The 25,385-nt window shown below is 42.9% G+C and overlaps 1 protein-coding gene and 1 pseudogene across 2 annotated transcripts; both read right to left on the bottom strand.

Annotated features, from left to right (window-relative positions):
* Positions 1–9,897: 9,897 nt before the first annotated feature.
* On the bottom strand, positions 9,898–11,988 carry LOC311136259 (dehydrogenase/reductase SDR family member 13-like; annotated as a pseudogene). Its single transcript, XR_014615436.1, has 5 exons — positions 11,792–11,988; positions 11,398–11,515; positions 10,983–11,106; positions 10,432–10,762; positions 9,898–10,327 (listed from the first exon to the last, which is right to left on the bottom strand). The product of XR_014615436.1 is annotated as a dehydrogenase/reductase SDR family member 13-like (transcript).
* Positions 11,989–12,804: 816 nt separating this feature from the next.
* Positions 12,805–22,126, bottom strand: LOC311136235 (PHD finger protein 12-like). The gene is made up of 13 exons (XM_084170363.1): positions 21,412–22,126; positions 20,829–21,010; positions 19,163–19,235; positions 18,466–19,016; positions 16,701–16,833; positions 16,451–16,615; positions 16,196–16,354; positions 15,273–16,080; positions 14,998–15,144; positions 14,615–14,713; positions 14,407–14,489; positions 14,078–14,216; positions 12,805–13,912 (listed from the first exon to the last, which is right to left on the bottom strand). Exons 1-13 carry the CDS (start codon positions 21,475–21,477, stop codon positions 13,536–13,538), a joined length of 2,982 nt encoding a protein of 993 aa, XP_084026489.1. The 5' UTR covers positions 21,478–22,126; the 3' UTR covers positions 12,805–13,535.
* Positions 22,127–25,385: the final 3,259 nt, after the last annotated feature.

The following is a 25,385-nucleotide window of genomic DNA, read 5'->3' as shown; positions in this document are numbered from 1 at the left end:
ATGAAAGATATATGTTAGGAAGAGATCGAAGAAATATGTTTTATGGATCCATTTGGGAGAAGAGGTATGGATTTATTGGGCATCTCGATGTGGAAAAGTTAGAAGTTATGATTAAGAAGGTGCATGTAAACTGTGGAACGGATTTGAAAAAACAGCGAGGGGAGGGGCTAGAGACAGCGAGGGTCTTTTTGAAGCGCGAAGGAGAGAGGAAGTGCTTTAACTGTAACAAAGAGGAATATTTGGCAAGGGAGTGTAAGGCCCCGTGTAAATACTGTAACAGAACAGGTCATAACCATTGTGACTGCAGGGGTAAAGGAAAGGGCAGTGTAGGAGATAGGACAGTCTATTTTTTGGTTCAACGGGTAAAATGTTTGAAGAAATGATTCGTGTCGATTAAGAATTGGCTAAAAACACCACGAAGCGATTATTTGAGAGGTACCTATAAAATTCCAACGATATATACGTATGAACTTTCTCACCCAAACGTAGACGTACGTCATGAGTGAGAAAGTAGAGAATATTTACATTTGCATTTTTGGTCATTTGGCAGACGCTCTGGTCCAGAGCGACTTGCAGGAGCGGTGGGGGTTGGGTGCCTTGCTCGGGGGCACATCGGCAGATTTTTCGCCTGGTCGGCTCGGGAGTTGGAGCCGGCGACCTCTCGGTTGCTGACACGGTGCTCTTGGTTACTGGGCTACCAGCCGGCCGATATGAGTTTAAGGTTGTGCCGTTGTTTGATTAGGTGATAAGGTTATGTGATAAGGTTTAATGGGTAATCGGACCATAACTAAAGTGGTTATAGAAGTAATGTATAAATAGTAGAGAGCCAATAGAGGGTTCCATTGAACTATTATGTTTTGTTGGGCATTTGAATGGCATAAGGTGAAATCTGTGTGTATGAGGGAATTCAACGGCTGGTATGAATGATAACCGGATACTAGTTAGTATTTGGTTGGTTAATGCTGAATGGAAGATTTGAGGCGTGGTTGGGGGGTAACTAGGAAGACGCACTTATTCAATTCCCCAATGGGTGTAGGGAGAGAGAGTTTTTACGTGTATTAAAAGTTGCATTAGATAGCTTTAGTAGTATTCTAGATAGGTCTATGAAAATATGTTACAAGTACGAATGACATTATTTCCTAAGAAGGAAGATTTGTAGGGAAGGTCTCCGCGCATCCCCCATAATGTAGGAAGGTACAGGAGGGGGGGGGGGGGGAGAGGTGAGAGACAGTACATAGTTCAGATGGTAGGAATGTCATTAAGTGTATGCTTATCAACGATATCAAGTATTTGTTTTATTGATTGGGGCCGAATCAGAGAGAATGGTTAAAGATATTGAATGGCGAGCTGGAGTGGCGATAGAGCTGTGAAAATTGAGTTGAGGACAAAGGAGAATAATTTATGGCTCTGGTTGGCGGGGGAAAAAAAATGGAGACAGTCCAGCCAGTTAGATTGAGCTGGAAAATTTCAAGAAGAGGTATAAAGACTTTACTGAAAGGAAGTGCTTTGATGAATTCAAATGGCATATTATATTATATTATTATTATTATAATGTATGAAAATAAATGGTGGATTCTAAAAAATAAATAATTTAGTTTCGTTACGTGAACAATGGGATATCATTTTTACTATTAGGATGATGGATTGAAAAAACATTGGTTATAAGTATGAAGTTATTAAACAATAGGTTTACATTTTAAGAACATCAATGCAACAAGTTGCAATGAGAAAAGGAATAGTAAATTGGGGAGATAAAGGGGAAAATAACTGAGTTGTATAATAATTTGAGGGAACATTACCATCGACATGCAGACTTCTCCAAAGTACATGAATGTAAACAGGAAGACAGTGAGACCATCAGCCAATACTTAGAGAGACTGAGAAATGTATTTAACGCAAAAAGTGGCATACCTGAGCCTTCCCAGGGGCAGGGAAATGATACTCCGTACCATCAGCAGCTAAAAATAGCATTCCTTAGTGGAATGAGACCAGAAATAAGCAGAAATATTAAGAGGACTTTAGTGGGATGGGGAACTACTTCGTTAGCCGAGGTCAAGAGATATGCAATCCATCATGAGCAGAATAGTAGACAGGATAGAGTAAGAAAAGAACAGAAGGGAGCAGAGTATTTAATGGCCACTCTAGGGGAAATAGCTGGTAAAGGTAGAACTCCAGAATAGAAGGGGAGAGAGATTTTCCTAGGGGGTGGATCAAATATTTGATAATGGATCATTTGAAATGAGATCACATGTAGCAGATTTAGGGTAATCAATTAAATAGTCATTGTATACTCGAGGAATGTTGAGTGGTTTTATGGATTAGTTATGAGGAATTACAGTGGGGGAAAAAAGTATTTAGTCAGCCACCAATTGTGCAAGTTCTCCCACTTAAAAAGATGAGAGAGGCCTGTAATTTTCATCATAGGTACACGTGAACTATGACAGACAAAATGAGAAAAAAAATTCCAGGAAATCACATTATAGGATTTTTAATGAATTTATTTGCAAATTATGGTGGAAAATAAGTATTTGGTCAATAACAAAAGTTTCTCAATACTTTGTTATATACCCTTTGTTGGCAATGACACAGGTCAAACGTTTTCTGTAAGTCTTCACAAGGTTTTCACACACTGTTGCTGGTATTTTGGCCCATTCCTCCATGCAGATCTCCTCTAGAGCAGTGATGTTTTGGGGCTGTCGCTGGGCAACACGGACTTTCAACTCCCTCCAAAGATTTTCTATGGGGTTGAGATCTGGAGACTGGCTAGGCCACTCCAGGACCTTGAAATGCTTCTTACAAAGCCACTCCTTCGTTGCCCGGGCGGTGTGTTTGGGATCATTGTCATGCTGAAAGACCCAGCCACGTTTCATCTTCAATGCCCTTGCTGATGGAAGGAGGTTTTCACTCAAAATCTCACGATACATGGCCCCATTCATTCTTTCCTTTACACGGATCAGTCGTCCTGGTCCCTTTGCAGAAAAACAGCCCCAAAGCATGATGTTTCCACCCCCATGCTTCACAGTAGGTATGGTGTTCTTTGGATGCAACTCAGCATTCTTTGTCCTCCAAACACGACGAGTTGAGTTTTTACCAAAAAGTTATATTTTGGTTTCATCTGACCATATGACATTCTCCCAATCCTCTTCTGGATCATCCAAATGCACTCTAGCAAACTTCAGACGGGCCTGGACATGTACTGGCTTAAGCAGGGGGACACGTCTAGCACTGCAGGATTTGAGTCCCTGGCGGCGTAGTGTGTTACTGATGGTAGGCTTTGTTACTTTGGTCCCAGCTCTCTGCAGGTCATTCACTAGGTCCCCCCGTGTGGTTCTGGGATTTTTGCTCACCGTTCTTGTGATCATTTTGACCCCACAGGGTGAGATCTTGCGTGGAGCCCCAGATCGAGGGAGATTATCAGTGGTCTTGTATGTCTTCCATTTCCTAATAATTGCTCCCACAGTTGATTTCTTCAAACCAAGCTGCTTACCTATTGCAGATTCAGTCTTCCCAGCCTGGTGCAGGTCTACAATTTTGTTTCTGGTGTCCTTTGACAGCTCTTTGGTCTTGGCCATAGTGGAGTTTGGAGTGTGACTGTTTGAGGTTGTGGACAGGTGACTTTTATACTGATAACAAGTTCAAACAGGTGCCATTAATACAGGTAACGAGTGGAGGACAGAGGAGCCTCTTAAAGAAGAAGTTACAGGTCTGTGAGAGCCAGAAATCTTGCTTGTTTGTAGGTGACCAAATACTTATTTTCCACCATAATTTGCAAATAAATTCATTAAAAATCCTACAATGTTGTTTTCTGGAATTTCTTTTCTCAATTTGTCTGTCATAGTTGACGTGTACCTATGATGAAAATTACAGGCCTCTCTCATCTTTTTAAGTGGGAGAACTTGCACAATTGGTGGCTGACTAAATACTTTTTTCCCCACTGTAGATTGATACAAACATTATTGATGGGTTAGGACTGGGGATATCTGTATCATGTTTTGTGTGTACTACCATCTTTAGATTACTGATGGTAATTGAAGGTTAACAAAATGTATAACCAGGAGAGAGAGATTAGCTTATCTCATTGGAATATTGCTCAGGGCGAGGGGGAGCAGTAGTGAAGTTAGGCAGTATTTAGGTCATAAAAGTGAGCTACCAAATTAAGTTGAGCCTGGCTATCTTTGATTGTTGTTTTTCAATTGGGTTTTTCAAATAAAAAAACAACACACCCAGTATGATGTTTATAAAGGGTTGTTATGTTGAATTTAGGGGATTTTCAGCAGTTCATGGGTGGTGTTTGCTATGCTGTGGGATGGAATGGTTTGTGATCTTATCTATGGGAAGGCAATGGCAGCCCATGGTAAAATCATTTGGAACTCTGAGGAGGAAGAACAGTTTATGTTGTTGCTCTCTTCCCAAACAGTCTTAGCTTTTCATACATATATCAGGGATGTTACCCAAATGGTAGAGAGTAAAGAGGGATATGACATTGGTCGTGATTTAAAGATGATGGGTTTTTTTTGGTGGGCTATTAGATATAACTGGGTTAATCACGAACATAGAGGTTTTTATTCTTTGTTGCTAGGCAGAAGACTTAGGTGACCTAGGGTCGAAGTGCTTGCTCTTACTTCAATCCATGGCTGTCTTTTGTCTCTCTTCAAACATTGTGAAGGGAGCGGCACCAGGATTAAGCAGAGTTCAGGCTAAAACCTGTCTCTCCTTTGCTATCTTCTTGATTGATTACAGCAGGAGGGGGGGTTGTGTTAGGTTTGAAATATTTAAATATGGACTTGTCATGTCCAACAATCAGTCTTCAGGTCAAGCCCGGGAGAGCCGGGGTAGAACAGAGTTTGAACTAAACATAAGTGTTTTTACAAGATAAGAGATTGATTGATTGGATTACTAATTGATTCTGAACTGAATGAAAGTCGAATTTAGCCGCCATAAAGACAAAGGAAGTGGGAGGAGCAATAAAGAAGCAGAAGACAGTCTCAAAAATGAAAGGCATGGCAATTGGTTGATAAATTACCTAAGTGATTGTTTAGGTAGGTGGTAATATTGACACATGAGCAGAACTATGTGTCAAGAGGGGGGAAGAGGCTAATGGTAGGATTAAATAATATACGAAGGAGAGGACAAAATACTTTTTTTTTAAAAAAAGAAAGAAAGAAAGAAAAACATTTTTTTTAGATACAGTCTAGAAAGAGAATGCAGTCAGAAATTGTTAGATTAATCTGAACATGTGTGAAGATAGTTTATTAACCACACCCATATGTCAGAGGTTTTGTGCCCCACAGGTGAACTAAAGGAGAAGGTGACCCACTCTATCTAACCAGGTGACTGGTGAGCATCCAGTCCCTAAAGAAGAAAAACTGGAAGCAGGCCTGTTGGGAAGAGCCCTATCAGGTTATATTGGGGGGGGGGGGCTGGACGTCCAGATGGAGGATAAGAAGGTATAACGAAATCCCCACGGAGATGGTAGTAACAATAGTAAAGGTCACTAAAGAGGACATGAAAATAACTTACTGGGCTTGTGCGGACGAATACGGACTGGATACTTGTCTAAGATTACATTTGATGGAGTCGAAAGATATGGAGGGCACAGGTACTGTCATTAATCCATTAATAGCAATAGACCGAGTAGATCAGTCAAGGGATGACGGAGTCAATTCGACTAACCCGTCCACTATGAAAGATTTTCTCCTCCAAGAATGGAACCAAGGGGAGGTGGAGGGGGTCCCTGATGAGAATCTCTGGTTAAAGTGGATGAAGTACACCGCTAGGGCCTTGGGGGAGACCAATTGTTATGCATGCTCCATTGGGCGACCGACAATGTTGACCGCCCCAATGCCAAAGGCAATGTTTCCCTGTGTATTAGACCTGGGGTCCAATCAAAAAGAGCCCAATTGCACAGGGATTGGGCTGGCAAAGTTGACTTACTCGGCCAGCCCACCTAGATTCACTTTAACTCTTGGCGAATACCAGTGTTGCAGACATAGAAATGGCACCCGTAACTTGGGTGATTTTGATGGCTGTAAGGAGATAATTAATGTGACTGATTTAGATAAGGAAGGGAGGGGAAAAATTATGAACCTTACCATCCCTCTGACTGATGTGTGGTGGGCATGTACTAACAAAGGGAGCATTCGACAGACATTACCAGAGGGATGGGTGGGTACTTGTGCACCAGTATTGTTGGTCCAAACCTGTAAGAATTAGTCATCAAAGACCAGTGACAGGAATAATAATCAGGAGGAGGAGAAATATAGGTCAGGAAGGAAATAGCCCAATTTGGATAGATGGTATAGGCATCCCCAGGGGTGTTCCAGATGAATACAAAGCTATGAATCAAATATGGGAGGGTTTTACCACAACATTTTTCTGGTGGGTGACAATAAACAAGAATGTGGATTGGATACATTATATCTATTACAACCAACAACGATTTATTAACCCGACTAGAGATGCAGTAAAGGGGATCTTCGAGCAATTATCCGCCATCCCGCTCATAACTTAGTAGAGGTTGGTTCTAGATCAGGCAGAAAGGGCCGGTGTCTATAGAATGATAAGCCATTGTTGCACATTTATCCCTAACAACACCACACTGGATGGGACAGTCACCAGAGCTCTTAAAGAATTAACTGCACTAAGTGAAGAATGAACTGAGAAATCAGAAGTTAGTACATCGTGGATAGGGTGGTTTGATGAAATGTTTGGTAAATGGAAAACCATAGCAGCCACCATCTTAGGAGCGGTCAGTGTTTGTATGGGTATTCTTGTATTATGTGGTTGTTGTCTTGTTCCCTGTGTCCGAGGATTGGTGAGTCAGGCGTTGGTGAAATGCAGTATCTAATCAATGATGAGAGATGGACTGACTCCGGACTCTGACCAGGGGAATGTGAAAAACGATCCTCCAGGCTTGGTGGATGACGAGGATTTGGAACCTGAAAGACCGCAATTGGATGAAATGTTTATTAGTTCTGACGTAATCTCTGAGATTAATCATGCTTGTAAAATACATTTATCGTGAATGTGAAAACATTTAGTCAAAGGGGTGGATTGTTAGATTAATTTGTATTTTAAGAATAATGACTAAAGGCTTTCACCCCAAATACAGTATAAATGTGTGAACGGTGTTAGAGTTATAATGTAGTGGCAACCCACTAACAGAGGGGGGCGGGACTAAACATTCCAGGGTGAAGGGGACTGAGAAAACGGGTAAAAAAAAGCCTCCTAAAGGTGGGCGGAGCAAAGTGCCTTTGTGTGTCAAGGGGTATAAAACAGGAGTGTATGGGTTTTGGCGACAGAGCTCTCCATGAATAAAAATACAGATCATTCTTGCTGGTTGTGGACCTTGAATCATTTATGATTAAAACCAGAGCCTTACAACCTCTGGTAATGATTCAAGCTTAGGTTGAATTAGAGATAGAAATTCTCGTGACACGAGCTGAGATTAGGAGCACACTCTTAAAGGGAGTGCTCCTAATCTCAGCTTGTTACCTGTATAAAAGACACCTGTCCACAGAAGCAATCAATCAATCAGATTCCAAACTCTCCACCATGGCCAAGACCAAAGAGCTCTCCAAGGATGTCAGGGACAAGATTGTAGACCTACACAAGGCTGGAATGGGCTACAAGACCATCGCCAAGCAGCTTGGTGAGAAGGTGACAACAGTTGGTGCGATTATTCGCAAATGGAAGAAACACAAACGAACTGTCAATCTCCCTCGGCCTGGGGCTCCATGCAAGATCTCACCTCGTGGAGTTGCAATGATCATGAGAATGGTGAGGAATCAGCCCAGAACTACACGGGAGGATCTTGTCAATGATCTCAAGGCAGCTGGGACCATAGTCACCAAGAAAACAATTGGTAACACACTACGCCGTGAAGGACTGAAATCCTGCAGCACCCGCAAGGTCCCCCTGCTCAAGAAAGCACATATACAGGCCCGTCTGAAGTTTGCCAATTAACATCTGAATGATTCAGAGGAGAACTGGGTGAAAGTGTTGTGGTCAGATGAGACCAAAATCGAGCTCTTTGGCATCAACTCAACTCGCCGTGTTTGGAGGAGGAGGAATGCTGCCTATGACCACAAGAACACCATCCCCACCGTCAAACATGGAGGTGGAAACATTATGCTTTGGGGGTGTTTTTCTGCTAAGGGGACAGGACAACTTCACCGCATCAAAGGGACGATGGACGGCGCCATGTACCATCAAATCTTGGGTGAGAACCTCCTTCCCTCAGCCAGGGCATTGAAAATGGGTCGGGGATGGGTATTCCAGCATGGCAATAAAGGAGTGGCTCAAGAAGAAGCACATTAAGGTCCTGGAGTGGCCAAGCCAGTCTCCAGACCTTAATCCCATAGGAAATCTGTGGAGAGAGCTGAAGGTTCGAGTTGCCAAACGTCAGCCTCGAAACCTTAATGACTTGGAGAAGATCTGCAAAGAGGAGTGGGACAAAATCCCTCCTGAGATGTGTGCAAACCTGGTGGCCAACTACAAGAAACGTCTGACCTCTGTGATTGCCAACAAGGGTTTTTCCACCAAGTACTAAGTAATGTTTTGCAGAGGGGTCAAATACTTATTTCCCTCATAAAATGCAAATCAATTTATAACATTTTTGACATGCGTTCTTCTGGATTGTTTTGTTGTTATTCTGTCTCTCACTGTTCAAATAAACCTACCATTACAATTATAGACTGATCATGTCTTTGTCAGTGGGCAAACGTACAAAATCAGCAGGGGATGAAATACTTTTTTCCCTCACTGTAAGTAGTTTTTTGAGGTATCTGTACTTTACTTTACTATTTATATTTTTGACAACATTTACTTCACTACATTCCTAAAGAATGTACTTTTTACTCCATACATTTTCCTTAACACCCAAAAGTACTCGTTACATTTTGAATGCTTAGCAGGACAGGAACATTTTGAAATTCACACACTTATCAATAGAACATCTCTGGTCATCCCTACTGCCTCTGATCAGGCAGACTCACTGAACACATGCTTCGTTTGTAAATTATGTCTGAGTGTTGGAGTGTTCCTCTGGCTATCCGTAAATAAAAAAATAAAATAAAAATGGTGCCGGCTGGTTTGCTTAATATAAGGAATTTGAAATGATTTATACTTTTACTTTTGATACTTAAGTATATTTTAGCAATTACATTTACTTTTGATACTTAAGTATATTTAAAACCAAATACTTTTAGACTTTTACTAAAGTATTATTTTACTGGGTGACTTTCACTTTTACGTGAGTCATTTTCTATTAAGGTATCTTTACTTTTACTCAAGTATGACAATTGAGTACTTTTTCCACCACTAAAATGGGTCTTTTGACCAATCATATCAGATCTTTTCACATCAGATCTTTTTCAGAGCTGATCTGATTGATCAAAAGACCAATTAGTGAAGAAAAAAATTATAATTGGGCTCCCTGTGTAAACGCAGCCATTGTGTTCAGATCTGGCAGGCTGACCCAGGAGGTGGTCAGGGATGCATTGTGTGGATTTCTCCATATTTTTCCTCAGTCTGGAGTCTACATGCATTAGCAAAACATAATAAATGAAGTAGTCCTTGGTTTTGTAATCTACTCGAACTCAGACAGGGCATTATGTATCTCACCTAGTGTTTAGATAATGAACAGTAATCTTAGAGAGCGCTGTGTGAAACCTTGTATAGCTTTTTCATCATACTCAGGCCTACATTTTAGGCTACTAGTATACCTGCCAAAGCATCTCTAAACTTCCATTCTTCCCAAGGTAACTGTATTACTTTATTTTAGCAATAGTTGACCTATGTCTGATTGCATTAAACAGTGACATAGCCTATAAAAAAGGTTGTGTAGACAATACAATAAGAGAGGCAAAGATGGTATGGTGTGTGTTTTAATTCCCTTTATTACCAGTGGCCCTGCCTTTTGAACTTGATTGTGGTGGGACAGAGACACTTCCCCAGAGATATATCCCATCATCCACCTAATCTCAAATCATAAAATCTAATATCCCTGCTGATGGCTGCTGCCCACTAGTGTTTTGGCCCTAATAAATGCAGTGAAAAGCAGGGTCGGTGTTTGCATTAAGACATGCCACAAAGTGTCTCACTGACTTCCCACAACTTCTTGGCCACAGCATCATCTTTGGCGTTGGCATTCACCTTCTGTACTGCACAGCAGGAGAAGTAGCATCCACTCAGAGGCTCTATACCCTCCTGGAGGGCACAGTAGAGTGTAGTCTGGGCCCCGGATTCTGCGTCCACAGCGAACAGCGAGATGAAAGGTGCCAACATCATGCGCCTGAATACTGGACTATTTCTGTCTTCACTCCTCCTGTGACAGAAAAAAAACAGTATTAGTAAGCATACTGTATATTTCTGCACAGTTACAGTACATACCATCCGGCCTTGCTTACATGCTATAAAGTGTTGAAGCACTGACCTGGGTGCAAACTGTAGCAGGTGACATTTGTGCCCTCCAGTCTTTTGGCAAGCTCGTGTGTGAAGAGCATATTACACAGCTTGCTATGACTGTACTTCTGAAACAAAGCCCAGTCAGATTCTCCAACAGCCAGGTCTTTGTGGGTACTCAGGCAGTTAAAATCGACTTTGCCAAACTCATGAGCTATGGAGGCGACAGTCACCACTCGACTCGGACCGCATTCTTTCAGACGGTCCAGCAGCTGCACGGGTAACAGGAAGTGGCCGAGGTGATTAACGCCGAAGATCATTCCCACGCCGTCCTTTGTCTTGCCACCATTCACAAGCCCTGCATAAAGAGGACCAATGTTTTCAAAAGAAATACACTTTCACTCCTTTGTTAATGCAGGTTTGCTGTATATTAAGAAACCAACCAGCCATATAATCCATTGACATTTGGTTTGCTTGAGAGAGGATGCAACATGTAACAAATTTGACTATAACACAATATAACACAATGTGAAATATCACACTCAATACTGGACCCATGGCAGCAATGCATGACTCACCAGCATTGTTGATAAGAATATTGAGTCTAAATTCAGACTTAAGGAAGGTCTCATCAAAAGATCGCACAGACTGTAGGCTTGCAAGGTCCAGCTCCATGAACACAACCTCATTGTTCCCAGTCTCCTGAGAAAGTAAGAATGGCCAGTCAGATGCTCTGTGACCCTCACTTTATAGAGACTAATAAACCAAACCATCAACAAATTAATCAGCTAAAGTGACCAGAGCACAACTATCTGTAAAATGTGAATGAGAGGGACAGTGTGTGAGGTGTGAACATGACTGAGGGGGAACTACAGTAATATCGTCCATGTATGATCCACTGGCACCCCCTCAGTCAAAGACATGTAACTACAGCAAGCTTCCACTGTTTACCAGACAGCTGGAGTGAGATATGGATTCTGACACCTCTCTTACCTTCTTGATGTCACTGATGACAGCTTCTGCCCTCTGCTTATCTCGGCAGGCATTATAACCCTCGCACCTCTTCTGGACAGATCTATTGCTGTTGTTTTCCCAATGCCTGTGTTAGATCCTGGAGAGACACACCATTAGGACAGACCCACACAGACGTCGAGTTCATGTCCAGCGCAAAATGTTTAAAATACAATTCCTCAACTATTTACAATATGCAATAAAAGTAAATTACATCCCAAGAAAATAAATTAAGCAAAGAAATGCGGAATCAATCCCATGTGACCACCAATAATAACGGTACATAACATTAGATAACGGTCACTTCCCGACTGTACAAAACGAGGAATAATTGCCCACCATTAGTGTCACATTGTTTTATAATGTACGAACTCACCAGTCACGATTAGTTTTTCCATGTAACTTGGCATTGCTTTTGCATATTGGTTGTTTGAGATGCCAATTAAGAAGTACATAAAGTGCGATGAGTCCAGCGCCGACAAGAAGCAGTGTGAACATCTTCGTACAGTACTTTTTCTCTGACTGTACATAAGTATGAACTACAGTGGAATGGAAATCGATGTAGCTGTTGCGTTAGGCAATGAACGCGCCCTTTGGCAAGTACTGTATGTGTCCTCGTGTTCTGTCGTGGCACTCACTCTAAATAAAATAAAGAAGTTAAGCAACAAGTAGATTATGGTTCAAGAATTTGGCAAAAGTACATTTTCGTGCCACCTAGTGGTTATAAACAATAACTTCGTCGTACACTAACAAACATCCTAGTTGGCCTCAAAACTACACTACAGAGTTCAAAGCTACACTGTAACAAACATAGCTAAGCGCAACGTTACATTTTAACAAACATTGAGTTACAAGATACTCACAGACAATGGTAAAACGATACCCAATGTGGCCAGAAATGTGTGTATTTACTGGGGCATGTATACTGTATGTATTGTAGAGAACAGAGACCATGCATAACACCTTTCCGGTCTTGAACCCCAGTCTACACAAACTATCTTACCTAAACAAAGGTTGCTACACTATCCCCTCAGTTTGGGAGTGTGTCCCCACTCTTCACTTTACAAAGTCCCTCACATGTACACACCTATCCAATGGCCTAACAGGCGCCATCCCACTCCTGACACCAATGTAGCAAACAATGACATGCAATGTCCCTTTGTGGGTCTCCCAGCCCATAGGCAAGCTTACTAACCACCGCTCCAATAAGGTTAACCCGTTAAAGGGAGACCGTAACTAGCTTACCTAGGCAAGGGTCGCTACAGTACGTACTATGTAGCCTACATCTACAATTGGTTGTTAGCAACGAATGAAATGACTGAAGCCGAGGTGTTCACTGATGCTTGTTCTTAAAAATCTTTAGGTATTTACATTATGACAGACAAGAAACCAAGTCAAAGTTGCTTTGTATTTACAGAGTACATAAACATTTTCTGATGAATTATTTCTAAAAACAGACCATTTACAATATTGACACAGTATTGAAAAAAACTGGACTAACAATTATGAAAACTACTGCACAAAATTCACATGAAGCACTGTATAGATTTAAGCCAAAATGGCCATAATTTGAGTTTGCATACAGAATCCTATGCTCCCCTTGTTCTATGTTGAAAAGGGATTCTTAATCATGTACATTTGTGTGGATATTTCAAAACACACACACCTATGTATAAGCATGGATGTGTACATATAAGTTTGAATATATAGCTGCTGCCTGTAGTGCAATAGCAAAACAAACATTTGAACAACTACATTTTCAAATACAGTACACAAACTAAAATGATGAAGAGCAAATAAAAGTAGCATTTTCAGAGAAAGAAGCATGTTTATGCTATCATTACTGGCACAAAATACAACAAGTTGAGTACTTTACAAGTGACATTGCTTGTTTTTTCGCATGTCTACGATAGACCATCCCTTTTTTCAATGCCAAAGTTGTCCATTTACAAAAAATGAAAAATATAAATTCTATGTGCAACTTGCCCACAAAATATGAGCCTGAAAAATACTTAATTTCATGCAAATGTATGAACATAAAATAAGAACCCTTTCCTTTTTTTATACAGTATACAAGTACAGCTGCTGAGCCTGGTTCTTGTTGATGTGGGGACATAGGGCTAGGGGACAGGGTTAGGTTGTATCACTGGCACTTGGTGGAGCTGGGAGATGTGCTTGTCAGAGGGTTCTGTTCCCTCCTGGCTCTGGAGGGTGGCAGTGGAGGTGGTGTTTGGGGTAGTCATAGTTTCCTCTTTGGGCTGCTTGCAGGCAAACTCTGTAATACTGAAGACAAACTGCATGCAGCCCAGCTTGACGAAGCTGCCGTGGTGGAGCAGGGCAGTGCCCTCCCAGCCTGCCCCACTGCCCCCGATCAGACTGGAGCTGCTGGCCTTGCAGTCACAGCAGGATCTGGAAGTTCCCTGACACTGGCTCATCACCCTCTCCTCTAGCACCATGGGCTCCCCTTCCTCTTCCTGTTTCCTCCTCTTGCAGCGCTCTGTGGGTAAAAGACATTACAAACAATCAGACCTTTAACAAACACCATCATCCGTCTGCTTTAACAACATTAGGAAACATAACATCATGGTCATTACTAAAAGGTAAAGGTTAACTACTTCCTTCCTGTTTCTATAGGAGGCTATGACAGAGGAGCTCCACTCACTGATAATGTTCTGCACTTTGGAGACCAGGCTGCTGGAGGGGCTGGGGCCAGTCTTCTCAGAGAAGTCACAGGAGTACAGCACATTGTCTACCGTGGTCCCGTGTTCACTGTAGTTGAGCAGCTCATACTGCTTGGTGTTCTGATCAAGGCAAGAGCAATTACATAATAACATATTTAATTTACAGAGCAGCTAATAAAATAATCCCTCAAGCAAGAAAATATATATCTGAAACATATTTATACTTTATTTCTGTACAGGTCACAATTTATCGTAAAACTGTTTCCAATACTAAGTACATGTTTGAATGTGAAATAAATGATCCACCCACCTCATCATAGAAGATGCATGCATGTTTGCCTGACACATAATTACAATGACCATAGTTTGTAAGGCACACGTTCATGTCAGCACCTACAAACAACAAGACACAGCTTCAAGTCAGCTAAATCTGCCAGGGATGGAAGACACCATTACATGAATAAGAGTTCCTGCTATTGGGTCATGTTGTGTTATCTGGGACTGAGAGTGAATTTTACCAGATCCTATGTACAGGCTTCTGTAGCACATACTGACAGCTCCTCCTTTCCCAGTCAAAGGATAAAACACAGCCCTGGCCTGGATATCCTTGTTTTGTGCTGAGAAAGAGAATAACACACATTAACTTCCTCAAAATGATGCTTTATACAGAACACTCAAAAGGTAACGATACAGGACAAACTATTTCTCACGAAGGATGAATTTACAAACATGATGATGAAAGGGGGATAGAAGCAATGGACGTCAATAGAAATGGCCAGAATAATCAGCGTGAATATGGTGAGGTAGGGTTAGTGAGGGAATGGCCAGTGAGTCAGAGTGAGGTAGAGATATAGGGAACACTGGGTGGTGGTGGTCTTGATAATGAACAAGGGTTTCTTACCTTCCGTAGGCTGGGGTTGTGGCACAAGAGGTAGGCTGATACAGCTGCTCTGTGGAGGGGAAGGAGCTTTAGGGCCAAACAGCTGCTGGATCCTTTGCCAGGCCAGGAGTTTAATAAACTTCTCATCTAGACTACTCATCTGAATCTCTGGAAAATAATCAAAAAGTTAAATAGATATAGTGAATTCAGGTAGTGTGGATCTAACTTCTCCTCACCAATTATTCACAAGTGAAACCAATCAAAATGTCGGTCTTATTATGTCAGGTAAGACTTACCACCGTGGCTGTCTGCCACAGCCTTCAGACAGCTGGACAGGTCTCCCATAGAGAAAGAGCTGGGGAGCAGAGAACCACTCCTGGGGGTCACAGCATCAAGACTGACTTTTCCACCTGCTGGTGGGGCGGTGGAGCCCAGCTTGGTTGTTCCCTTGATCTGGTATGGTGTTCTAGGTGGGGTGAGGGCACGGGTCGCTGCGGTGCTGCTGATACTGGTCAGAGCAGGGCCCTCTGTGCCTTGGGAGGGTCTGTGAGGTGGAGAGGGGCCTCTGGGGTCTGGTTTGAAGGGACTGGTGCATGGGGATGCTGTCCCTGCACAGGGTCTTAATAGGGTTTTCTCAGTCTTGACCACAGCTCTTCCAGTGTGGTTGGGTAACTCTGGGCCAGAGGCTGCTGGTGTCTGAGGAACGGGCCTATCAGGACCCGAGGGCTCTCTCAGTTTGTGGAGGTCATCCTGTCTGCAGGCCTCTGAACTCCCATTGGTCCGAGCCAGCTGCTCCAGGGGACTGTTAACATTACTGGGCCCACAGTTATGACAAGGCTTCTCTGTACACATGCTACACTTGCCTTCTTTGAGTGCAGGCGCCCCCTGGGGGCAAAATGCTGTACTGTCAGCCTTAGGCTTGGAGGCTAGCAACGCTGTCCTGTTAGAAGTGCACACTGCACTGCCCTCCTCTGCTGTTACACAAGGTTTGATGTTGGCCTTGTCCATTTGCTCAGAGTCCCACTCAGACGATAGCTTCTCCTTCTGCTTGGCCGATAGATGTCTCACTATGCTGCACTGGAGTGTGATGACGTCACGGAGCCACTGGGAGACATTACAGGAAAACAAAATGCATTAAATCAGTATTAAAGACATTGGATTTGTTTACTATCATGAGACATTGTATATCACTGCTGCATAACACTCCAGTGTGTCCTACCTCCTGTTGCTCGTCCTCGCTGGTTAAGTGCTGAGAGGGTGTAAGGTGCTGGTGGGAGGATTCTGGACTGCCGTTACAGATCAGCTCCCCGTTGCGGATCCCAGCCTGGGCTATCATGGCCGGGGGACACTTATATTGGGACTTTATAGCATCAGGGACCTGTCAAGATACACACACGATAGATTGAGTTACAGGATGTGACAACAGTGAACACAGTGGTGGTGTGTTATATGTCACAGAGACTAGTAGGCTGACCTTGAGGGTCTTCTTCAGGTGTGTGTGGGCTCCTCGGCGAACGGGGGGGTTGAGACGATGCACCCGCTGCAGGAAATCCACCTTAATGGCGTGTTGGGACATCCTGTCCTGAAACTGGTCAAACAGCTGGCAGCGGCCGCTCAAGGTCAGGCTCCTCTGCTTCAGCTGGGAGAGAGGGGCACAATCAGGTCAATACCATTAAAACAACATGTTTCAATACGTGGATGTGTGTGACCATGAGCTTACTTACCACCATGTGCTCTATGTGATTGGGACACATCCACTTGCCCACGGGCATGGCAGTAAGTGGGGGGTCCAGACAGTCCATGTGGAACAGAAGGGGGCAATAGTCACACTGGATTAATGGTGCCAACCTGCAGCTCCTACAACACAAACAGAGGAGATTCACTAAAACCTGATGGGTTAGATATACGACTGATATCAAACAAGTAGACTGCAAAATATCCTCCCGAGTGGCACAGTGGTCTAAGGCACTGCATCGCAGTGCTAGCTGTGCCACTAGAGATCCTGGTTCAAATCCAGGCTCTGTCGAGGCCGGCTGCGACCGGGAGACCCATGGGGCGGCGCACAATTGGCCCAGCGTCGTCCAGGGTAGGGGAGGGAATGGCCGGCAGGGATGCTAGTAGAGCATGGCGTTTGCAATGCCAGGGTTGTGGGTTTGATTCCCACGGGGGGCCAGTATGAAAAAAAACAACACATATATATATATATATATAATGTATGCACTCACTAGTAAGTCGCTCTGGATAAGAGCGTCTGCTAAATGACTTTAAAAAAAACAAAAATAACCTCAAAATAGAGCTAGGGTTAGTTTGCCCTAATAGTTTAGTGAAAGAGGAGGGGATCACTTGAGGGCAAGAGATGAATGGATTTCCAACATACTGTCTGGAATCCTGGCTGTGTATCTGTAGTAGAGACCCCAAGCCAAGCCCCAAGGCTCATCATTCCAGAATATATAAAATGCTCAGTGAGATAGTTTGAATTCCCCCTTCTCTCTGGCCAGCCATGTGGTTCTGCATTCTGTGGTATTCCTGACATAGCCAAGGCTCTGACGCCAGCCCATAGAGGCACTAAAGAGGGTAGTAAATAACACATAGCAACATAACTACAGAGTAGCATTATGGTCCCATGAAAACATGTCAGGACAAACTCTACAACTCCTCTAACGAATACAAAAAAAATGGGGTAGCCAGTCAGTCATGCAGTTGTTGAACATATCTCCCCCGGCAACCCTGATCAAATAACTAACTGGCTTTAAGATTCTCAGCCTCACAACCCAATACCAGGGAAAATGTAAGCAAAAATAAAAAAAACACCTGCAAATATTACTTTATATCATGATTCTAGTAGACTGCAGTAAAAACAAATTAACAAACAACAAAACAAGTTGACAACACAAACTCTCTTTTTGGCATTCAGGAATGCCTTCAAACAAAAACATCTGCTGAACAGATGATGTGTACTGCTATTGAATCCAAGATGCTGTTCCAATGGGGTGCCTGCCTCTCATTTAAGACTAAGCCATGCTTTCTGAAAGATGATAGTCTGCATAATGTTATGTCTCCTTCTGTCGTTTCCCTGCTCTCTCCCTCTTCACTTGGAGACTGTACTATTTTACTAGTAATTATGGCTCCTCTTTCCACAGGCAGTTGGGACTCCTATAATGGTCCACTGTTTGCTCTTCTGAATGCTTTACTTAGCCCAGCCAGAGAAGATGGCGCTGCGTTCAAAATAATAAATGGCATATTGTATATTTTCATAGTAAACCACGCAATTATTTATATGCATTTTTTATGAGTGTAGAAACAGCTGAAATAGTGTGTGATCTGCATATAATTGGATAAGATATCTTCTTTCTGGATTTGTTCTCAAAGCCTAGTAAGAATGTAACATCTGGTGCCCAAAAAATCCCAGTTAGCCTACACAAAAATTAAGTTCAATAGAAGAAAGGCAATATTTTGTCATTAAAACATTGGCCTTGCTGTTGTCCATACCTGCCACAGGGATAGCAGACCTTCACTGGCAGTGGGACCAGCCCATTGTGGTCCAGCTCATGCTGCGGTCGCTTCACATTCTTTCCTGTCATCTCATCTCTTCTCCTCTTTTTACTGGTTCCTGGAAGTGCGGTTGTGCAGGTGAGCTCATTGGGGAGCTGGAACTGCGTGGGGTTCCTCTCCATGGCAGCAGCTATCAGAAGGTCAAAGGGCCTCTTGAGGTGTGGGGAGAAGCTCTCGGGCTCCGAGCCCTGGGCGTCGTCCTCCACGTCTAGCATGTCGTCATCCATGTCATTCTGCTCCGAGGGCGTGGGGGTGTCTGTGGAGGCGGTGGAGGTGGGGGTGTTGGGTCTGCTGCTGGGCCTCCTCTCCAGGAGACGGACCTGGGCCACAGCTGTAGCCCTCAGCCCTGTGGTGCCTCCTACTGCTGCCGTGGGGTCCAGCCTCAGGGTGCCTGGGGCCAGCTCTAACTCTGCTGCAGGGGAGGAAGACTGCTTAGGCAGCTGGCGCTCCAGCAGACCATTAATCTGCTCCTTCTTCAGCTCCCGCTTCTATGACACAAGAAAAACACGTAAACAGTCTGAACAGCCCTGGTTACACTAGTCTCACCAACCTACCCAGATGAATGAAGCAGTCAAGATAACACTTTGCAAACAAAATGGTTATTTCTCCACGTTTCATCAGAGACTTGACTCACCTTTCTGCGCACCATGCAGCGATGACACATCCAGTCTCCAGGGGGCAGCATCTCCTTACTCAGGGGTGGGTTGCTGCAGGTTCACCACAACTTAAACATTAGCGAAAAACAGCTGGCAAGGAAGTTCAATGCAAATCAGCAATTCATAACGTCCAATGCCCTCACAATGTAGCCTAGTTAACAATTTCCAGAGGTATGGCGTTTTTCCAAGGCCATTTTTCTCAATTGAAATGACTGAAAACGCTAGAGACCTGTAGCTGATGAAAGCCAGGTGAGAGGGAATGAATTCAAAAGGCTCTTTTTAGGCAGAGTGCCAAGGCCCCTGGGCACAGTCTCACAATTCTGTGCCTGAATCTATTGAAATGGCTGCTGGTCCAAAACCAACATGGATTCATTCAAGCTTTCCAAGAAAGTCAAAGACTGCAGTGATGAGCACCACAAAAAAAGGAGCACCACAAGATTAAATAAACAATCTACTTTCCTCAGCAAAAACCTTTCATGATCTATGAAACCATTGTGGCAACAGCTGAAGGGCACTGATAACACTTTCCTAGAAGAAGTCTTAACAATGAGCAAAAAATACATAAAAAATAACCCTACAGAACTCATAGGCAAAATTGATATACTGTAGTGCAGGCTATGAGGAGACAGCAGCTCTGGTCTACTTAGCTCCCAGCAGCACATGCCATGGTTAATGATTATTCATATCGTCAGTGATGCTGCACTGCCAGGTTCCCAGAGCTCCTCACTGCTTCAGCAGAAATCCTCGACTAAACCTCACCAACATCTGCAAGCTCATTAAATACTGGAAATGTCTGTTAGGAGAGGAGTAAGTGGTGTAGACAAGAGAATGAGCTAAATGCATGCAAAAAATCTGTCATCCTTGACTGAAGAGAAACATGGTGAAGTAGCTGAAGCACGGCAAAGTAGCTAAGTGCAGAACTGAGTGCAGACCTGTCTACAGAGAAATGGTCAACAACACAAGTTACAGTAGTTATATACAAGTACAACGCTACAGAGTTTTAACATGTACAAAGCCACAGAGTTTTAACACGTAGGTCTAAACAATAGGGTGGCAGAATATTTTTTTTTACCTGCAATGTTGAAAACAGTTTGATGAGCTACAGCCCCACAATTTGGCAAAGAATGTGCATTAGTTTAGCCAACCAGAGCTACCAGGAGATTGTCTGTCAGTAGTCAGCTACCCACAGAGTTGTTAGACAACCACAAATGTAGCCAAGTACCTCAACTACTTCACGGATTTGAGTGCAGACTAGAGTTTCTTAAACTAACCTCTGACTCATACTTCAAAAAGTGTAAATTCTTAAACCCTTACCACATACCTATGTTTGTCCTCTGTTGTTGCGTGCCTTTTTGTTTGCTGAAATCCATAGTTTGTATTTGATTAACGTTTTATTAAGAAGTATGGATTTCAACAAACAAACCAAAATGTCTCGCAACAGAGGACAAACATAGGTACATGGTAAGCGTTTAAGAAATGTTTTAAGTATTGAAGGCTCTTTTTTTTTTTTTTTTTTACGATTGTCTGCGCTCAACTCCATGGAGGAGTATATGTACTTGGCAACCACAAATGCTGCCTTCCTTGCAAGAATGGTAGCAACACCGGGAAGTTATTACTGTAAATGTAACGATATCATAAACATACCAGCACTGTAAATGAAAGGCGGCGGGACAATGATCACAACAGAGGAGGTCGCCTCCCTCTCTGCAACTGTCACAAGTGTCGTGATTCGTGGCTCTCCCTGCTCTCCGGGCATTTTTATCTGGTTTCCGACTTCTTTTTTCTCCGTCTTCAGACTTGGGAGGCGCGAGCAATGCTTGTATTTGCTAAAGTATCAGGGAAATAGTGCAGTGATAGATCTGGTTAGCTACCTACATTGTTGCACAGTATCTACTGTAGTGGCAAGTCTGCCATACAACAACAAACCACATTTAATGAGCTACAATGTAACAATTTCAGTCAATGGTTTGACTTGATACTTTTTGGTAACATGACTTCTGCCAGAGGTTAGCTAGAAAAAGCAATGGCGTCCAGCAGTTAGCTAACGACGTTAGAGAGCTTAGCTAGCTAGTAGTAGTTAGCTACAAACATTGCACTGCCACTTCGCCCTATACCAGCTAGTAGTGAGTTAGCTAGGTAGTTACTACTATATAAACAACAAAGAGAACTAAAACACAACCCTGCTATAGCCATTTTGTCATCATGATAGTAACAGTAAAGGCTTTACCTGCATAAGACCACCAGAGGTGTCAAGATCGTAGACAATCGTTGGGGTCTCCATTTTATCCCACATTCAAACAGCCGAAGTGAGCAAACAATCAGAGCTCCGTTTTTAACAAATCCTTCAAGCAATGTCTGACAATAGGTTATATCCTCACTGTCAGCAGATTATTTCCTAAAACGTCTTGTGGAAATAAACAAGTTCCTATTAGTTAGCTAGTTAATGGTTTTTGGAGAACCCATCCGAGGTAGATTTAATAAAATGCCTCCCTTCACAGTTCAAAGACGAAGAGTCCTTTCTTCATGAAATCCTTAGCTTAGTTAGCCTTGAATAGTTTATCTTCCACGTTGTCCCAACCGTGTAATGCAAAAAGACAAAGTACTCCTCTTGTTGCCAAATTGGAGAAAATATATTCGGCGTTTGGCCTTAGTCCTTACTGAGGCCTAGCTTTGTACATGGTGCTTGTCTCTACGCCTGTGGTTGAAGCTAACGTTACCTATGATGCTGTTTACAGAGGCATATTTGTTCCCTTCCATAATAAAATAATAAAATCTTACCTATATCTCACATACCTGACATATAATTGCAAATATATTAAGTATTCTCCTTGTATATCGGGAAAAACAGCGCCGAAACTGTAGCTGGTTATTGTTGTTATGAATAAATGCTAGCTAAGCATCAGCCCTAACTGTGCTAGCTTCATCCTCACCATGGAGTTGGCGCAAATTTGCGTAGAACGACGTTTTGAGCATGCGCTCTACGACCGCTTGCTCTCATCTTGGTTGAGGCAAAAAATGGGCGTTTCGAATAAAGCTTGAGCTTTGGATACAAAGAATACGATAGAATATAAAGTAACATTGTCATCCGTGGAAAATAGTTGTCATACATCATATCAGGAATTTGGTTGTTCTGCTAGGGTGAACACCGATTGCATGTTTGCTTATTGCCTTTACTAAACTGTCCAGAAAACAAACTTCTCCTCGCTGCCTCGTCCCTATAGTTTCAATAGTAATCCTTCTATTTGTCCTCCGATGAGTAGCCTAGGCCCAGTACAAATTCCAGTCAATCGTCCTGACTAACTGCTTGTCAAGCATAGCCTACCTAGACCAATGGTTCCCAACCCGAGGTACTAGGACCTCTAGGGGTACTTGGCCTATCCACAGGGAGTACTTGAGAAGACTCAGACTATGAGCATGCTGGTAAAATGCACGTGAGGCGGTACTTCAGGGGTCCTCTGGGAAGAGCAAAATTCAGTTGGTGGCACAGTAACCGACAAAGGTTGGGAACCACTGGCCTAGTCCATGGGGAAAATATATGTTGAAATTGTGAGAGTAATAATTAAGTCATTTTTCGATTTCATTGTATTTCCATTCTGAATTCATGCAACAGATCTTGACAGGCTAAAATGTGACCTCATAGGTGTGTTTGTTACGGTAATAATCCATATAAAGTACAGTAATTTGTTAAATTAGAGGCATGTGTGGAAGTGAAAACATTGTTGAAATACTATAAAAGACTGAGATAATGGGAAATCAAATGAGAGGATGGCTGATATTGCTCTGTTGTAAGATTTGGCATATGCTGCATTTCGCAGAGAGCATGTTTTTAGAGACATATGGGACATTTGAGCAGAATGTACAGATTGGCTCATCAGATATCGTTTCCAAAAACCAATCTTCTATGATTTATGCAAGTATTTAAGATCTACTTTAGAAAGGCAAACACATGTGTAGGCTCTTAGCATTTTGTGTGGCTAGTTGTTTGGTCAAGCAGTAGACAGATTTATTTCAGCAGTTGATACTTAGCTAGCTAGTTTAAAACCCGAAGTTTTCATCTAAATTTAATCTGGTGCTGATTGTACGGAGATTGTGACAGCTAGTTAAATGGCTTCTCTTGACAAGGCAAGAACAAGATGTATGTCAGGTGAAGTGCAGTATTATCATAGGAGACTTATACTTGGAATACGGAGGAGGAATGGAGGGGAAAAGAGATACAGAGGAGGTCTAAGAGAGAGAGGGAGGAAGAGGGTGAGCTTGAGTCGGTTAAAAATGGCAGAAGAAAGGGAGATGGTTTGTTAAAGAAGAATGGTAGAAACTGTCTGCTAGTCAGAGGGAGCAGGCACTCCGTGTTAAACGAATGGGGGCAAGAGATGTGAGGTAGCGGTAAATGTGAACGCTGACCAACTGAAGGAGAAGATTCCCTGTGTTTGTGATGCTCGTTGTTTGGTGCGATGCAGACAGGGTGGCGTGAGTGGTGAAACAGAAGTCATTGTCTGTTCTTTAGAGTTTTGATGTTGAGTCTTTGCCCGACGAGGTGATGTTAGGATATATAAGTTATCCGGTATGAGCTTTTGTGCTGAATACATTACATTGTTACAGGTGTCACGCTTATGGGCATGTGGCAGCAGTGTGTAGGAGGGAGGTTCCTAGGTGTGAGAAGTGTGCAGAAGGGCATGAGACCAAGGAATGTGTAGCATTGGGGAAAGTAGTGGTATGTGTTAATTGTAATGGTGCCCATGGAGCTGGGGATCAGAAATGTCCCGTGCGAAAGAGGCAGGCTGAGGTTTCCAGGGTTAGAGTAGTGCAGAAGTTGTCATATGCTGAGGCAGTGAAGAAAGTAGCAGAAGATGGGTCAAGGGGGAGGGATCCTGAGAGGAGTGGTGTGTGTAGTACATTTACATTTTAGTCATTTAGCAGATGCTCTTATCCAGAGCGACTTACAGTTAGTGAGTGCATAATTTTTTTTTCATACTGGCCCCCGTGGGAATCGAACCCACAACCCTGCCGTTGCAAACGCCATGCTCTACCAACTGAGCTACACTGGGCCGACCTGTACCAGCCAGAGGGATAAATCAACAAGTGATATATGTTTCAGTAAGATTGGCATTTATAGCAATGGTTATCAACTGTACTGCAGGGATGGAACGTAAATCGCAGAAAAGAGGTTGTGGTGGCAGCTGCAGAGAGGTATTTTGGTGTGCGAGACTTGACATCAGAAGAGTTACAGGGTGTGTTAAGTGGTGGTGTCCCATCCTTTCAGGCTGTTGGCCTGAAGTAGGACTAAATACTGGAGTATTGTGTATATATATATTATATATTATTAATTTTTGCGAGTGTAGTGTTAGATGGTAGGGTATTTGTTTTTATTTCCTTTTTCAAGCAAAGTATAAGGAAGTTATACTCCAGTCTAGTAGGTGGCGGTAATGCAACATTTATTGGATGCCAACCGCCGTTAAACCTCATCGAAGAAGATGAAGGCAAACACGTGTCAACGATGCCATTAGGGTGCACATCCAAGTGCTATCCACCCTCCGGTTTTTAGCAATAGGCGATTTTCAGCGGTAGCTTGCCGATCGGCATCTCACAGTCCTCGATGAGCCAATGTTTTGGATGCAATCATCAGCAAAATGAACAGTAGGCTAACATACCATTTCCATACACCATCGCACAACAGTGAAGTCAAAAGGGGTTTCTTTGTCTTAAATACGAACGGCGCAATAGACGGCACCAACATCGCCATAAAATGTTATGTGACGCGCAAAAGCCCCTACTGAATGTGGTGGCCATGTGGAACGCGTGACTCGTTCAGCATTGTTGGCCTATAAGCCAAGCCAGCAGGGAACTATTGAGAATGAAAGGCTTATTGCTATGTGTTGCCTACTCATTTTAAGTATATTTGCCATTGCTAAAACAACTTGAATTGTCATGGTCTTTTCTTTGTAGCTATGTTTTTCTTTTTACTGGTCAAGCCACAACTGAGTGAGCCAAATAAAACATTTTGTTTGTACTCAACCAACCTGACACTAACATCTCTATTTCAGTCTCGTAAAAGTTTTTTTCTGATATTTTTTTGGTTGCGCCTTTGTATTTCACGGTACAGGGTGGTATATTCCCTTTGTAGAAATCGCTCCGCCATTTCCTGGTTACAAATATTGTAATAGTTCACCTCATTTCATTTTGTGACAAAACTGGCAAGTAGAG

This window comes from Coregonus lavaretus (assembly GCF_964263955.1).
Source record: "Coregonus lavaretus genome assembly, chromosome: 10".
NCBI classification, from domain to species: domain Eukaryota; kingdom Metazoa; phylum Chordata; class Actinopteri; order Salmoniformes; family Salmonidae; genus Coregonus; species Coregonus lavaretus.
The sequence above is the reverse complement of the archived record's forward strand: the minus strand, read 5'-3'. Positions and strand labels throughout refer to the sequence as shown.